The sequence below is a fragment of the Schistocerca americana genome, chromosome 1 (genome assembly GCF_021461395.2).
Source record: "Schistocerca americana isolate TAMUIC-IGC-003095 chromosome 1, iqSchAmer2.1, whole genome shotgun sequence".
Classification (NCBI taxonomy): domain Eukaryota; kingdom Metazoa; phylum Arthropoda; class Insecta; order Orthoptera; family Acrididae; genus Schistocerca; species Schistocerca americana.
In genome coordinates, this window is record NC_060119.1 from 1,197,898,129 (window position 1) to 1,197,916,083 (window position 17,955).

The window sequence follows — 17,955 nt, forward strand, 5'->3', positions numbered from 1 at the left end:
CTGTACAAGCAATGATCACACGCACGGCACAGCGGACACACCAGGAACCGCGGTGTTGGCCGTCGAATGGCGCTAGCTGCGCAGCATTTGTGCACCGCCGCCGTCAGTGTCAGCCAGTTTGCCGTGGCATACGGAGCTCCATCGCAGTCTTTAACACTGGAAGCATGCCGCGACAGCGTGGACGTGAACCGTATGTGCAGTTGACGGACTTTGAGCGAGGGCGTATAGTGGGCATGCGGGAGGCCGGGTGGACGTACCGCCGAATTGCTCAACACGTGGGGCGTGAGGTCTCCACAGTACATCGATGTTGTCGCCAGTGGTCGGCGGAAGGTGCACGTGCCAGTCGACGTGGGACCGGACCGCAGCGACGCACGGATGCACGCCAAGACCGTAGGATCCTACGCAGTGCCGTAGGGGACCGCACCGCCACTTCCCAGCAAATTAGGGACACTGTTGCTCCTGGGGTATCGGCGAGGACCATTCGCAACCGTCTCCATGAAGCTGGGCTACGGTCCCGCACACCGTTAGGCCGTCTTCCGCTCACGCCCCAACATCGTGCAGCCCGCCTCCAGAGGTGTCGCGACAGGCGTGAATGGAGGGACGAATGGAGACGTGTCGTCTTCAGCGATGAGAGTCGCTTCTGCCTTGGTGCCAATGATGGTCGTATGCGTGTTTGGCGCCGTGCAGGTGAGCGCCACAATCAGGACTGCATACGACCGAGGCACACAGGCCCAACACTCGGCATCATGGTGTGGGGAGCGATCTCCTACACTGGCCGTACACCACTGGTGATCGTCGAGGGGACACTGAATAGTGCACGGTACATCCAAACCGTCATCGAACCCATCGTTCTACCATTCCTAGACCGGCAAGGGAACTTGCTGTTCCAACAGGGCAATGCACGTCCGCATGTATCCCGTGCCACCCAACGTGCTCTAGAAGGTGTAAGTCAACTACCCTGGCCAGCAAGATCTCCGGATCTGTCCCCCATTGAGCATGTTTGGGACTGGATGAAGCGTCGTCTCACGCGGTCTGCACGTCCAGCACGAACGCTGGTCCAACTGAGGCGCCAGGTGGAAATGGCATGGCAAGCCGTTCCACAGGACTACATCCAGCATCTCTACGATCGTCTCCATGGGAGAATAGCAGCCTGCATTGCTGCGAAAGGTGGATATACAATGTACTAGTGCCGACATTGTGCATGCTCTGTTGCCTGTGTCTATGTGCCTGTGGTTCTGTCAGTGTGATCATGTGATGTATCTGACCCCAGGAATGTGTCAATAAAGTTTCCCCTTCCTGGGACAATGAATTCACGGTGTTCTTATTTCAATTTCCAGGAGTGTAACAAGAACCTCCCAATGTCTGAGGAAACGAAAGCAGGACATATATTTTTCAAGAACAGCTATCTATATGCAAGGCTATCAACTACGCAACGTCTTGTACATGACAGCAGCAGCTAAGTTATATTACACCATCATGATCATCAATTAAGACTGATAATCCCTTTCAGCGTTCAGTCTGGAGCATAGTCTCCCTTACAAAATTCCTCCAAGATCCCCTATTCAGTGTTAACATTGGTGCCTCTTCTGATGTTAAGCCTATTACTTCAAAATCATTCTTAAACGAATCCAGGTACCTTCTCCTTGGTCCACCGCGACTCCTCCTACACTTGCTTCTCCCATGCGTGTAACATGACCCCACCATCTAAGCCTGTTCACCCAGACTGCTACATCTATGGAGTTCATTCCCAGTTTTTCTTTGATTTCCTCGTTGTGGACACCCTGCTGCCATTGTTCCCATCTACTAGTACCTGCAATCATCCTAGCTACTTTCATATCCGTAACCTCAAGGCGTTCGATACAATTCCCCACAGTCGTTTAATGAACAAAGTAAGAGCATATGGACTGTCAGACAAATTGTGTGGTTGGATTGAAGAGTTCCTAGATAACAGAACGCAGCATGTCATTCTCAATGGAGAGAAGTCTTCCGAAGTAAGAGTGATTTCAGGTGTGCCGCAGGGGAGTGTCGTAGGACCGTTTCCATTCACAATATACATAAATGACCTCGTGGATGACATCGGAAGTTTACTGAGGTTTTTTGGGGATGATGCTGTGGTATATCGAGAGGTTGTAACAATGGAAAATTGTACTGAAATGCAGGAGGATCTGCAGCGAATTGACGCATGGTGCAGAGAATGGCAGTTGAATCTCAATGTAGACAAGTGTAATGTGCTGCGAATACATAGAAAGAAAGATCCCTTATCATTTAGTTACAATATAGCAGGTCAGCAACTGAAGCAGTTAATTCCATAAATTATCTGACAGTACGCATTAGGAGTGATTTAAAATGGAATGATCATATAAAGTTGATCGTCGGTAAGCAGATGCCAGACTGAGATTCATTGGAAGAATCCTAAGGAAATCCAATCCGAAAACAAAGGAAGTAGGTTACAGTACGCTTGTTCGCACACTGCTTGAATACTGCTCAGCAGTGTGGGATCCGTACCAGATAGGATTGATAGAAGAGATAGAGAAGATCCAAAGGAGAGCAGCGCGCTTCGTTACAGGATCATTTAGTAATCGCGAAAGCGTTACGGAGATGATAGATAAACTCCGGCGGAAGACTCTGCAGGAGAGACGCTCAGTAGCTCGGTACGGGCTTTTGTTAAAGTTCCAAAATTCTACAACCGATCGACGTTAGAGATATAGGTCTATAGTTCTGCACATCTGTTCGACGTCCCTTCCTGAAAACGGGAATGACCTGAGAATAACAAATCATTAGTAAGCGACACGTTTCCGAGGGATCTTCAATGTGTTGCTACTTTGAAGCAGCTTGTATTCATGCCACGTACGCTACGTTCGGGTGCAGCATTAGCAGGGTCCTGCTTCACTCAGTTACATCGTTTACATATCTAGTCATAATAGAAAGTGCATGTGAGAAGTATGATAGGGAAATGAGATGGTCGGCTTCGATTTTTCGTACCAGGTCGGATTGAAGGAAGACATCGAAGCAGTTCAGAGGTGGGCTACAGGTTTTACGAGGTGCATTCAAAGTTCTACGGCCTCCCATTTTTTTTCTAATTAACTACTCACCCGAAATCGATGACACTGGCGTTACTTCTCGACGTAATAGCCCTGCAGACGTACACATTTTTCACAACGCTGACGCCATGATTCCATGGCAGCGGCGAAGGCTTCTTTAGGAGTCTGTTTTGACCACTGGAAAATCGCTGAGGCAATAGCAGCATGGCTGGTGAAAGTGCGGCCATGGAGAGTGTCTTTCATTGTTGGAAAAAGCCAAAAGTCACTAGGAGCCAGGTCAGGTGAGTAGGGAGCATGAGGAATCACTTCAAAGTTGTTATCACGAAGAAACTGTTGCGTAACGTTAGCTCAATGTGCGGGTGCGTTGACTTGGTGAAACAGCACACGCGCAGCCCTTCCTGGACATTTTTGTTGCAGTGCAGGAAGGAATTTGTTCTTCAAAACATTTTCGTAGGATGCACCTGTTACCGTAGTGCCCTTTGGAACGCAATGAGTAAGGATTACGCCCTCGCTGTCCCAGAACATGGACACCATCATTTTTTCAGCACTGGCGGTTGCCCGAAATTTTTTTGGTGGCGGTGAATCTGTGTGCTTCCATTGAGCTGACTGGCGCTTTGTTTCTGGATTGAAAAATGGCATCCACGTCTCATCCATTGTCACAACCGACGAAAAGAAAGTCCCATTCATGCTGTCGTTGCGCGCCAACATTGCTTGGCAACATGCCACACAGGCAGTCATGTGGTCATCCGTCAGCATTCGTGGCACCCACCTGGATGACACTTTTCGCATTTTCAGGTCGTCATGCAGAATTGTGTGCACAGAACCCACAGAAATGCCAACTCTGGAGGAGATCTGTTCAACAGTCATTCAGCAATCCCCCAAAACAATTCTCTCCACTTTCTCGATCATGTCGTCAGATCGGCTTGTGCGAGCCCGAGGTTGTTTCGTTTTGTTGTCACACGATGTTCTGCCTTCATTAAACTGTCGCACCCACGAATGCACTTTCGACACATCCATAACTCCATCACCACATGTCTCCTTCAACTGTCGATGAATTTCAGTTGGTTTCACACCACGCAAATTCAGAAAACGGATGATTGCACGCTGCTCAAGTAAGGAAAACGTCGCCATTTTAAGTATTTAAAACAGTTCTCATTCTCGCCGCTGGCGGTAAAATTCCATCTGCCGTACGGTGCTGCCATCTCTGGGACGTATTGACAATGAACGCAGCCTCATTTTATAACAATGCGCATGTTTGTATCTCTTTCCAGTCTGGAGAAAAAAAATCGGAGACCTTAGAACTTGAATGCACATCGTACTACTGGCTGGTTCGAACATCACGCAACTGTAACGGCTGTGCTTTGGGAAATCAAATGGGAATTCCTGGAAGGAAGGCGTCATTCTTTTGTAGGAACGCTGTTGAGAAAATTTAGAGAACTGCCATTTGAAGCGGACTGCAGAAGGATTTTACAACCCCCAGAAAGGCTGTATATTGTGCGTAAGGATCACGAAGAGAAACCACGTGAAACTACGGCTCATACGGAGGCATATAGATAGTCATTTCTCCCCCACTCTATTTCCGAGTGGAAGTGACTAGCGGCGGTACGAGGTACTCTGCACCAAGTGCTGTACGGTAGATTGCGAAGTATGTATGTAGAAGCAGATGTAAATGATATAAAAATCACCAAATACGGAGCTCAGCTCTTTGTGACTTCAATGAAATGCCTCGTAGGTTCTGCTTGTGGCGTAGAACGGATGCTGGATCTCACGGGGCTCGTTCCCATTAACGAGACAGAAATGGCGGGTTCTTCCTTTCATGCTTCGCAATTAAATAAAAAAAAATGAGTTCGATGCTGCAGCATCACTAGCTTCTCGTCGAAGAAAGTTTTAAAGTCCCTTGAGAGGAGACATGACGAGTCAGCAGACGTCTTCCGGTACACGCTCTGGGCCTAAGCGCTGAGATAAAAACGCCGCCCCATCATCAGCACGCCTGATGATGGCAGTCTAGTCGCTCGTCGAAATATACACATAAAAAAAAAAGTTTTGCATCACCCCGGTTCCCAGAACTCCTAAGATAGACGTTTACTATGGATATTGTATGACAGACACAGTCCCTTTGACTGTTCAGGGATGTCACTAAACCCACCGAAAGGTGTAAATAACCATGCATGAGCAGCGCCTATTAGACGGAGGGGGTCCGACGGCCGATCACTTCCACCAGGAAGGAGGTACACGGCTCGAGTTGTCTGTAGTTCAACCATGCCTAGACGGTCAATACCGCGGTTCGATCGTGCCCGTATTGTTACTTTGTTACAAAAAGAGCTCTCCACAAGGGAAGTGTCCAGGCGTCTCGGAGTGAACGAAAGCTATGTTGTTGGGACATGGAGGTTCTTACAGATAGACAGAAACTGTCGATGACATGCCTCGCTCAGGTCGCCCAAGAGCTACTACTGCAGTGGATGACCGCTACCAGCGGATTACGGCTTGGAGGAACCCTGACAGCAACACCACTATGTTGAACAATGCTTTTCGAGCAGTCACGGGACGTCTCCTTACGACTCGAACTGTGCGCAATACGCTGCATGATACGCAACTTCACTCCCGACGCCCATGGCGAGGTCCATTTTCGCAACCACGATACCATGCAGCGCGGTACAGATGGGCCCAACGTTCTCTTCACCCAGGAGTGTCGCACATGCCCTCAGACAATCGTCTGAGACGTGTTTGGAGGCAACCCGGTCAGGCTGAACGCCTTAGATACACAGTCCCGCGAGTGCAACAAGTTGTAGGTTCCCTGCTGTTTTGGAGTGGCATTACGTGGGACCGTTGTACGCCGCTGGTGGTCATGAAAGGCGCCATAACGGCTGTTCGATACATGAATGCCATCCTCCGACCACATCGGTAGCGTAATGGCGAAGCATTCGTCTTCATGGGCGACAATTCGCGCCCTCATCGTGCACTTCTTGTGTATGACTTCCTTCAGGATAACGACTCGCTCGAATAGTGTAGCCAGCATGTTCTCCAGAGATGAACCGTATTGGACATGGCTTGGATAAATTGTACAGGACTGTGTATAGACGAGTGAGACACCAACCACTCTGAGGGACCTACCCCGAATCGCCATTGAGGAGTGGGACAATCTGGACCAACACTACATTGATGGACTTGTGGAAACTGTGCCACGACGAATACAGGCATACATCAGTGCAAGGGGATTTTCTACTGGGTATTAGAGGTGCCGGTGTGTATATCAGTCTGGACAACCACTTCTGAAAGCCTCCCTGAATGTTGGCAGGATATGCAATGTGTGGCTTTCATGAGGAATAAAAAGGGCGCAAATCATGTTAATGTTGATCACTGTTCCAATTTTCTGTACAGGTTCCGGAACTCTCGGAACCGAGGTGATGTAAAACTTTTTTTCATGTGTGTATTATGCTCGTTGAACTGTTGCGTCAAGAAGCACGCCAAGGGAAGCTGAAGAACCGCTTGTAATGGGCAGATACAACGTTGGGGCCGAGACTCACCTGCGGAAGTGGCAGAAGGCGCCGATGCCGCCGAGGAGCGCCAGCACGGTGACAGCGAGCAGCAGGTAGAGCGCGACGTTCCGCGGCGAGCCCGGGCAGTTGGAGCTGTCCTCCAGTGCCGACTGCAGCAGCAGGGCGTGGCCCGCATGCTCCTGTGGGCCCGTGCACAGCGGCTCCGTTGGCCGCTCCACTCGGGGTCCATCTAGCGAGTCACTGATCGAGGGTGTCGACATTAAGACTCACCAAAGGAAGCACTGCGAGCGCAATTGCTTTGCTACGTGTAATGTGACATTGTGCTGTCTAGCGAATGCCGGGCATAGTCAAGGCGCAACGGTAGAGAAAGTGGACCCTTATGCCATCTGTGGGCCAGAATCGAAGGCAAAGCGCAAGTGCTTCCGCCTGGTGGCAGCTAAAGTAAAGAACGCTATGCGGGAGACAGTGCCTGGCTTGTGTTGCACTCTGATAGCGAAAATAACAAAAGAATTAAACTTAGTAATATTGTTATGTGTAGTAAAAATATAAATGTAATATTACTTTAATATATGAAAATGACTGTAATTGAATATTCTAATGCTATTGTATGTTTAATTGTAAACAGAGAGCTTGGTGCAATGTAAAATAATGTTTACGTGTGGGGGGGATCCCCAAAAATGAGAACAGTGTACAGGTTGGCGCGTAATATTGGCGGTAGAAGTACGTTGGCGTAGCTCTGAGGCAGAACAAGTGTTAAGTGGCGTAAAAGTGACTGCCAGTGTGTGCTACGGTAACGTTGGTAATAGAACATTTAGAAGTGAGCTGAAAACAGATATGGACTTCGTTTATCGTATGGCTACAAACTAAATAAACACTAAGGCTTGTAAGACGCGGTATTTCGACGGAGATGGGCTGTGAGCGGCAAAATAGTACGGTTTCCTGCACTGAAGTACATGGCACTGCATGGTGCAATGCTGTGTTAACTGCGACGAGTTGCTTGTACCAACTGCGAGGTGTGAAGGGACCAGTAGCCGCATCCAACGGGGTATTGTGATCTCAATAACTGATGAGGTCCATTGGTTAGCTTACTTCGCTAGCAACGAACTAGAAGTTATCTAACAAGAGTATTATTATGAACAGTGGTTGTTATACCGACGCCATTACCAGTACATTTATATTTTGTGAATCAGTGTGTGTAACAGGCAAACCAAGTTCTCTACAGTGTGTAGAGTTTGGAGGCAATAATAATTTTGTGGTTTAAATTGCATTCCCCGAGTGTAATCAATTATTTATAGGAAATAGCTCATTATTACCCCATATCCAGTGATTTATATGTGCTGCAACATCAGTGAAAAGTTATGGTGCGTGAGTATCGGCGTACCTATTGCTGCTACCACAGTACACATTGTGCCTTCAGCACAATGTCAATAACATTAAATTCAGTAATTACAATTTGTGTAGTTTACATTAACCTAACACAAGTACAAGTGTTTATCATGTGTGTTTATGTATTGTGAAACGATTTCAGGCTGTGGTATTGTTTTAAATGAATAATGTTCTCGCCAGCCGGTGTGGCCGTGCGGTTCTAGGCGCTTCAATCAGGAACCGCGCGACCACTACGGTCGCAGGTTCGAATCCTGCCTCGGGCATGGATGTGTGTGATGTCCTTAGATTAGTTAGGTTTAAGTAGTTCTAAGTTCTAAGGGACTGATGACCTCAGATGTTAAGTCCCATAGTGATCAGAGCCATTTGAACCTCTTTTGAATAATGTCCTCCTGCTAGGCAATATCAAACATCCAGAAGATTCGATCGGTCCGTTTACACAGGCCATATTTCACGGCAATTTATGTGCTACTCTACACAATTTCGGGATTGCAGCGTGTTGACGCCAGTATTTTACCACAATATTTCGGTTGACAGCCATTCAGCCATCTTCAGGAGAGCATTTACACAGCTGATTGCTAGAGCATGTCGCTAACTTTATAACAGAAACTATCACGAAGACGAATCCGCGTAGGGTGCCGCTGTATGAGAGCCCTCGAGTTTAGCGTACTTCTCGAATAGCGCTCCATCTAGGCCTATGGCGTGCAGGAACGAACGTATTTGTGATGCTACATGCACACTTGTCGAAATGTACGCCAGTGCGAATAATATTCATGTCCAATGAATGGAATTAATTCAAGCAAGCTGAATTTCGTTGGAAACTTTTTTTGAAAGTAATTCAGTCCACGAGAATATCCTCTTAAGTGGAGACGAGCGGCAGTCTGTCGTTTCTGGATGCCGTGGTCAGTCTGACAGAGGATGGTTCACTGGGGCATTCTGTGAACCGCAGGCTCCCACAATCATATAGGCCTGTATTTGCAGGCGTCTAGCTGCCACAAACGTGCACAAACTATGGGTGTCCTTCGAACTTTGGTGCATCGGGCACATGTTGCTTCCGATAGAGACTGCATTGCAAAAGAGCTGGAACACCTATGATCTGTGTACAAAGAAAACGGATGTTCCCCACATCAGATCAGCAAGGCGTGACCACTCGCAGGGCCAAGAGGAGAAGATACTGTTCGAGTCCAAGTGTACCCCCCCCCCCCCTTCACCAATTTCTCGTCAATATGTTAAAGTAAACTTCCATCACCTACAAAGAACCTTACGCTTCTTGATTCGGTAAGGGGTGATATGCGACGTCGGAAGGCTGGAGTCTACAGAATGTCATGCCAGTGTGGTAACGCTTACATTTTTGAGATCAGACGCAAGCGAAAGTTACGTTGTACATGATATCTCATCCGCCTTCGCACGCCAGTGTCCACTGGACACTCCATGGATTAATCTGCCACTAATATGGGGTTCAGTTATTAAACGAACTATGATAATATGTTTGGTGGAAATCTAATCAATGTCGACGGCGGCTTTCTATTCGATAAGGCGTTGAGCCCGGTGACTAGTTCAATATCTTCGGAAAGGTAACATTTTATGCCTAATGACACGTCATTTGACAGTTAATTTGACTAATTTCACATTTGCGTTTTACCTCTGCGCTTACGTCTTCCGACAGAGAATGTGCATGTAGTATCAACGAACAGCATGTATCTACCGACATTAGATTGAACAGTATTCGAACAGGGCGCTGAACTCGATAGAGGGAGCTCACCTATGCGCATGCTTCTCCGCGCCATATTTTGGTACAGCCAAAGAGACGTGCACTGGCAGTCTCCAGTGTAAACAGTTGACCTTAAGCACACTTGATGAATGTCAGCCGAAGCACAATGGTAAGATGTCACGTCCCCCAGCTGCAATCCCGAAACTTTATCGAGTCACTGCGCCGGGAAACGTTCAAGATCCACAATTTATGCAGTTGTCTATCGTGTGGCTTACATCGAGAGCTACTGAATCAAAAGAATGTCTGTACATATGCAAAAATTTTTAAACTACTAATTATTAATCTACTACGTATAATATTCCAACACAACTCTCCAGCATAATATAATACAAATGACAATAGTTACAGGCGGATATCCAAGCCATTAACAGGGAGTGGACAAAGTGCAACACATTACCATTCGTAATACCCTGGGTGCCCAACCTTTCAGCTTAGCTGGGCCACATTGGAAGAATACGAGTATTTTTGGGCCACACTATACACTAACACTTATAACAAACTGCTGAGAAAAAAAGAAAGAAAGTTTGGAGGAATAAAGAGAGAACAGAATCGCGTGGCGGGAGCTATGACTGAAAATAGTCTATTTACCATAAATTTACAAAAACGGAATTTCATCGGTTTTTTTTCTTTTTTCCGCTCGTGTGATAGATGCTCACTTCTTGGGCTGCACTAATACTTGCTTTGGGCGGCATGCGGTCTGCGTGCTGTGGTTTGGACACTTCTATTTAATAGCGTGCAGGAAAACCGCTGCCATTTTAGGCACCTTCCAGTCGTCACGTTATGGGTGAATACGGGTCATGTTCGATTTTTCTGGAGAATCTTACACCACTCTTCCGCAAAACAGTGGCAAGTTAAGGTAATGCTGACGGATGTGGACAGCAATAAGGCGCCATTTTATACACAGTAGAGCACAAAGGCTCAATAATATTGGCATCTACTGACTTTTGTGACCAGATGGAACGCTACAGTTCTCCCTTGTGCTCGCAAAACCAATCGTGGACGATGTGAGCTGTGCGAACAGGGCCTTGTCGTCTTCGAACACACTGTCACCATCGGGAAACAAACATTATATCATGGGAAGTAACTGATCAGATAAAATGGACACAGTAATGGCACCTTGCAGAGTAACCATGGAGCCCGTGGAATACCACGATATGGGTGCTCAAATCATGATCGAAACCTCACCGTGTTTCACTCTTGGCAACTAAACTAGGCCAGAAGTTGGAAACAATATGAAACTAGAAAAATCCGACCTATTGACTTTCTTCCACTGTTCCAAGGTCCAGGTCATATTGCTTTTGAATCATGTTTACCTGTTAAAAGCACTTGCATCATTGATGTATGGGTTTGCAATTCCAACTTGGCCTGCATTTCGCAGCTCCTGGACCCACCTTCCTGTTTGGTACTGACAGAATTCGCGAGTGCAAAATTCAGTTTTTCAGTGACTTTTCCAGATTGTTCCTCAACAATATGCAGTGCACTATGCTGTACACCGTGTCCATATCCTTCCGCAATTAGCGTTTTCTTAAGCGCAATAGGGGGACCAAACGTTAGCAACGAGGAACACCACGTCCTCCGTCTGCCCCTTCGAAGGTAATGATACATTGATTCAAGTACGTTCATTAGCACATGAGGTAAGTTTGGTGAGTCTTACTTGTTCTGCTGACGCAAGAGCCATCGTCGCAGCTGCAGAGCCACGGCACTCTGCGCAGTGCAAGGGTCACAGTTGAGCGGCATACTCTTCCCCAGGTCCACGACTGCCACTCTGCTCGTAGTACTGTCCTTCTGGAGCCCCAGCGCGGCCCGTGGGTTACCCTCCAGCGACAGGCGGTCCGCGTTGGCCTATGTGGCACATCAGAACATTTGCTTCAGGTTTTGTTAGCATCAGACGTCGCAGTGAATGTAAGTATATAAGTGTAAGTATACTGATACCAGGAGAAATATTCACTCTAATACCATGTAACACTGCCTCCTGCAGCGATAATTGTCTGAATACGGAGACAAAGTGACCTCAGAAATTTCTTGTGGTACGCCATAACTAGATCCCGTAGCACTGTCAATCTTCAGAGATATTGATTGCTAATTCTCCTCTGTTGCTTTTCAAGATAATAATAGGAGCCTTTGGTGGGCCATCGGTGGTGCCACATAGTTCGTGGATTTTCATGAAAACGAGGAACGTGTGCGTGCAGCCTTGTTAATAACGCTATTTTCATCTTGGTATACGGGAATGTCCACAGCATGAAAGTATTGGAGAGAGGGCACCATTTGTTTACGAGTAATGTTAGTAATCTGCTAATGTTCACGAGAATCTAAGTAAATGGGTCGAGGTCATCCGTAGAACATCACAGACCCAGAATAATCACACACTGCTGGTGAAGAAGATGCAACGGACATCTTCAAGCTTTTTAAAAGAAGCGAAGTTGCTATTAGCCAGACTACAATACAGCCTGGAGTTAGCTGCTCCAAGGATTCTTCATGTTTTGGGCTTCCAAAGACGGAAGCTTTCTGTGGCGCCGTAAGCAATGACCATGTGAGGTACACAACGTCAGAAGTTCTTCGGAAAGTTGGCTCGGAAACTTGTAGCTGAGATGAACGTGTAATCACTGAAAGCAACAGTGCCTGAAGGGATTGACACCCACTGTCCTGACAGTTAAGATCATCTAATCTTACGCCATGTTACATGATTGTGAGTGGTACACGGTCCAGTGCATACTGATCCCTTAACCACTCCGCTCACAAACGCGCAGTTAAATCCGGATGTGATTCTGGACCTATCCAAACATCATATCATATTTCTGCCTCTATGTCACGTCTCCACGTTGACCCATCTAATTGGTTTTATTAGATACAACCGACCATAACATACCAGGCACGTCACTGGCATGACGTGCGTTAGCTGTCTGGAATAGTGTGACAGCCTGGCACGTTAAACACCATTAACAGACCCCTAAAGCTTAGAGTGCTCTCTTTACACAGAATGACTAGTGTTTAGTTCGGTGGGCGTTAGTTGCAACATTTAGGCAGTGGTGAACAGACATGGACACTGGCGTAGAGAGTTCCACCAGACCAGTCTACCAGCTGAAGACTATAACAACAACAGAATCCAAAACACTCACTCTAATGATAACGTGCATGCAAGGATCGATATTTGTATATGGAGAGGTTTCTGAGATGTCTGAGACGCGATGGAGCATTCGGAATTCAAATCAAGCTGGAAACCATAATTTCATTTTAAACATAATTTCATTACAAAATAAACGTAAGAAGAGGAAATACATAATACACAACACATACAAGATCATTTATAATTACTAAATTCGCCTCCACCTCCACTATCAGTTACGTTCCACAAGAAGCTCTGGCATAGATTAGTTTCCTTCTTTCGCCCTTAACTTTGTTTTGATGTGTCTACTAAATCCAAGTTTTCTTCCAGAAAAAAATTTGATCTGCCCTTCGTACTTTCCTTGCTTTATTTTAAGTCATTTTAATGTATCTTGCTTATTGCCGTTTTACAAGAAAGGTGTTTTATGATTTATTATTGCAAAGCTGTCGCATTTTTCTATGTTATTTCTGTTCCCAGAGAAGGCTCGGGCTGGCACTGGTGGAAAAGTAGTCTTCAGTCAAAGTTTTTATATATTTATGTCTTAAAATACTTAAAAAACGTATCGCAGTAAATAACCCATTGATGGACAGCTTTTATGATTTCTAAAACTTTTTAGACGATTTTAAATTTCAATTTAAAGTCAGTTTTTTTTAGTCGTTGGTTGCGGCCCGCCACCAATTCCTCTCCAGTGCCTCTCTCAGAACAGCATATACACCCTAATTCCTCAATTATTTGCCGGATGCACTCAAGTCTCTCTCGTCCGCTAAAATGTTTACTCCTGATAGCTCCCTCTAGTAGCAATGAAGTAACACTGAGCAGGTGTCCTATCATCGCGTCCATTCTTCTTCTCAGTGTTTTCCATATATTCCTTTCCGCGCCGATTCTCCGGAGAACCCCTTCATTCCTTACCTTATCGTACAACGAGTTTTCAACATTCGTCTGTAGCACCACATCTCAAATGCTTCTATTCTGTTCCGTTTCGGTATTCCCACTGCCATTGAATTTCTTCCTCAAATTAAGACCTACATTTGTTAACAATAGTGTTATCTTGGCCATGAATGCCCTTGTCACCAATGCTCCTCTGTTCTTTTGTTCTCCTTGTTCCGTCAGTCATTGGTTATTTTGCTGCATAGGTAGCAGAATTCCTTAATTTCATCTACATCGTCACCACAAAACCCATTATTACGTTTCCTACTGTCCTCATTTCTGCTGCTTCTCATTACTTTCGTCTTTCTTCGATTTACTCTGAATCAAAATTCTGTACTCATTACGCCGTCCATTCCATTCAGCAGATCCTGTAATTTTTCTTCACTTTCACTCAGGATAGCAATATCAACAGCGAATCGTATCTCAGATATCCTTTCACGTTAGGCGAATGACTACATTCCTGTCTTACACTCTTTTTAATCCGCACACATCGTTCTTCGTCATTCCCTCTTATTATTCCCTCTTGGCCATTTACCTTTCCTAAAGCTAAACTGATCGTCATCCAACAAATCCTCAGTTTTCTTTTCCATTCTTCTGTATATTATTCAAGTCAGCAACTTGGATGCATGAGCTGTTAAGCTTATGGTTCGTAATTCTTGCATTTGTCAGATTCTGGAGTCATCAGAATTGTGCGGACGATGTTTTCCGAAAGGCAGAAAGTATATCGCCAGTCTCGTACACTCGACAAACCGATGTGAATAATCGTTTTATTGACACTTACCACAACGATTTTTGAAAATTCCGATGGAATGTTGTCTATCCCTTCTGCCTTACTTGATTTTAAGTCTTCCAAAGCTCTTCTAAATTCAGATTCTAATACTGGATCCTCAATCTCTTCCCTATCGACTCCTGTTTCTTATTCTGTCACGTCATCATATACCTCCTCCCCGTCATAGGGGCCTTCAATCCACACTTTCCACCTAGTCGTTCTGCATTTAACAGTGATGCCAGAGCAGTCTTAACGTTATCGCTCTTGTTTTCAATTCCACCGAATGTAAGTTTGACTTTTCCATATTCTGCATCAGTCTTCAACAAACACTTCTTTTTCAATTCTTGCAGCCATTTCGACTTAGCTTTCCTTACTTGTATTTCTGTATTCCTCAATTTCCTTGACGATTTTTGTACTTTCTCCTTGCGTCGATCAAGTGAAGCATTTTTTTTTCCTTTTACCCATGGTCTCTTCGCAGTTACCTTTCTCGTACATATGTTTTTCTTTCCGTCTTCTGCGACGACCCTGTTAAGAAATGTACATTCCTCTTCCACTGAACTGCCTATTGAGTTAGCCATTATCTTAGTATCTTCACCCCGAGAGAACTTCATTCCTTATTATTTCCGTATCCAATTATTTTGCCCCTTGATTCTTCCTGACAAGTCTCTTAAGCTTCAGTCTGCTCTTCGTCTTTTCTAAATAGTCATCTGGTTCACCCGTTAAATATCCTCGTATAGTACCTGTTCATCTTCTGATTGCGACGTCAGGAAATAGACCTGAACTATTGTTGCCCGTGTTGGTTTGCTGTGGAATCTGATGAGAACAACCCTATCACTGAAATGTTTACATTAACTCATTCTCTGTCCTACCCACCTATTCACAACGATTCCTATTCGCGTTACAGTATTTTCTGCTGCTGTGAAAATATCCTGTTCTTGTTTGACCAGAAATCCTTGTCTTCTTTTCATTTCACTTCACTGACCCTCACTGTATCTAGATTGAGCCCTAAAATTTCTGTTTCCAGGTTTTGAGGCTTCCCTACCTCGTTAAAACTTCTGACATTCCACGCCCCGACTCACTGAACTTTATTCTTTCATTGGTTATTCATTCGTTTTCTCATGGTCACCCCCTCTTCGCAGTTCCCTCCCGGGAATCCGAGTGGTGTCTAGTACGTAAACTTTACACAGTGAAGAGATTATCATGAAATTTTTTCAGTTACATACCACATGTCCTGTGGGTACAGAATAAGTGACTTTGATGGAGTGGTTTCCATTGCCTTCCGTATCGTCATGCCGTTGATTATGCTTGATTCTTCCCCCTTTCAGGTTGTTTCCCACCCTAAGGGTAAGAGGGTGCCCCAAAACTCTCTCCATTCTTCCGCCCTCTTTGACAACGCCGTTGCCAAAATGAGGATGAATTCTTATGCTGGAAATCTTCAGCCGCACTTATCACTTTTCACTTATCGCTTACTGTAGTGATAATGATGCTATGGCGTAATGGTAACCGTGATGCATGGTAATGATAATGGTCCTGATAGAAGTCGATCAGTGTGACTATGGGGCCCTCTGGAACCGCAGGTAGCGACTGAAAGACAATGGGGTGGAGTACTGGAGGAAAGGGAAAATAAGAAAACGGAAGGATGATGTGAGGTGGAGCGGTTTGACTAGGGTTGGAAGGAGGGTTATATCTCGGGACGGAATTCCCCGTTGGAGAATCGGAGTGGGTGGAATTCCAGTTCGAGAGAATGGGTAAGGTATAAAGTTGCAGGGCATGTGGAATGTGGAATGTTCTCCACTATGAAACACCCCCGTTTAAATTCCTCCATTGGGTTTATGTAATTTACCGAAGCCTCCAAACAGTTAATTATTATGATTATATGACCGTGTGCTTAATGGATGAAAGGCTATCGGTTTTTCTGCTGTGGCTTCGGGGGTATTTCAACCGAGTGCCGCTGTTTTGAGATGAATAGTGGAATGATTGGAAGTTTGTCTGTTATTGAGGACCACAAAGGTTGCGATGTACAAACTTTATTGTATTTTCAAAGAAAAAAACAAATTCTGAGGCAGTTGCTACCTTCGCCTTACACGTCTAATTACTGTTATATCTTTTTATTGATTGCTGATTTTCTGTACTTCGTCACACGCAATGCTGATAGTTAACATTCACGACAATCCTCACTGCAATCCATGGTTGTTGCTGGCCGACGCGGTTGACGCGAAACACGTAATTCGGCACTTGTCACCTTCTGTTTCATATCACTCGCGAATCGGTATTAGTGAGGGTCAACCCCACGACGATCAGCGGGACGTGCTCACGCGTCATACTCCGGTGAATTTTACCGTTTACAACTCATTCGACCACCATTCTTGCCTGTCTCTCCAGCACCACTTCTCACTCGACACTCGTCTCACTGCCTCCTTCAGCGCTTGACAATCGACTCCTCTCTACTATCGACCTGGGCGTCGGATACTAGCATCTATGTTCGTGGGATCACGAATCCCTTACAACTACTATGCAGAGTTTATACGTGTGGCACTTAGGGTAGCACTCTCGACGTCGTTTAGCTTGTAAGCACGAGCGAACGTATCGCTTGAACTGTCGGTGATGTATGATATCATCCCGGTCACAAGTACGATGTAATTCTATGTAGAAGCGACGGGACTCTTCGAGCAGGGCAAGAGCAAATTTAGGCAGAGTGAGATGGTACAGTATTTAGTCCGAAGTGGGGTACAATTGAAAACTATATTTGAATGGTGTGTTGCAAAAATTCAACCTTATGTGGATGTCGTCAGGATTTTGAAGGTTGAAGTCATGGGTTTCGATTAGGGTACGGGTTTGGGAACTGTAAGCAGTCCCGTCTACACGGGAATAATGCTGAATTTGTCAGGGCGTATAATTAGAAGTGTATCGCGTCGGGCTTCGTACACAGTATGAGATCTGGAGGAAGATAGTTGGATCTAGGACTTTTACTGTGAATGCTACCTGGTAACGTCTGAGTCTTGTCTACATTGACATTTGTTAACGTTTTACGAGGTCGGTATGCCTCTATATACGGATTCGTATGGAAGTACGAGGACACACCTGTCAAATATGTGTTAAACTGCATTTTATTTACGTTTGTCATACTTCCATTAAAGCAGAGTGCACTTTACTTGTATGGCGGCCTATGTTACACTTACGCTCGGTACAGTCATCTAGTAGTTGACTTATTAGTAATAGTATCTATGAATCTTTGAGTCTGTTGGTATGTCTCTTTCACTTCTGTATGACGTATTTAGCTCTCATCAATGAGCGAGCACACATTCTTTCTATTAATAAGTTTAACAATGTGAATCTCCTGTATTTCTCCAATTTTGTCTTTAAGACAGATCTAATGATCGCAGTCTGCCACTTGAAGAAATATAGACCACTCTAGACCATGCGTTTTTGTACGCTCACAGCAGTGCTTTCCTCGTACGTGTCTG

At 45.4% G+C, this 17,955-nt stretch overlaps 1 protein-coding gene across 3 annotated transcripts in view; it reads right to left on the reverse strand.

Annotated features, from left to right (window-relative positions):
- LOC124619779 (toll-like receptor 2) overlaps positions 1-17,955 on the reverse strand; it is a 119,865-nt gene that overhangs the window by 23,090 nt on the left and 78,820 nt on the right. For all 3 annotated transcript variants that reach the window (XM_047146369.1, XM_047146377.1, XM_047146381.1), the window contains 2 exons: positions 11,347-11,534; positions 6,566-6,778 (listed from right to left, as the gene is read on the reverse strand). In XM_047146369.1, the coding sequence (XP_047002325.1) occupies positions 6,566-6,778; positions 11,347-11,534 (401 nt within the window). The remainder of the gene's footprint in view (positions 1-6,565; positions 6,779-11,346; positions 11,535-17,955) is intronic.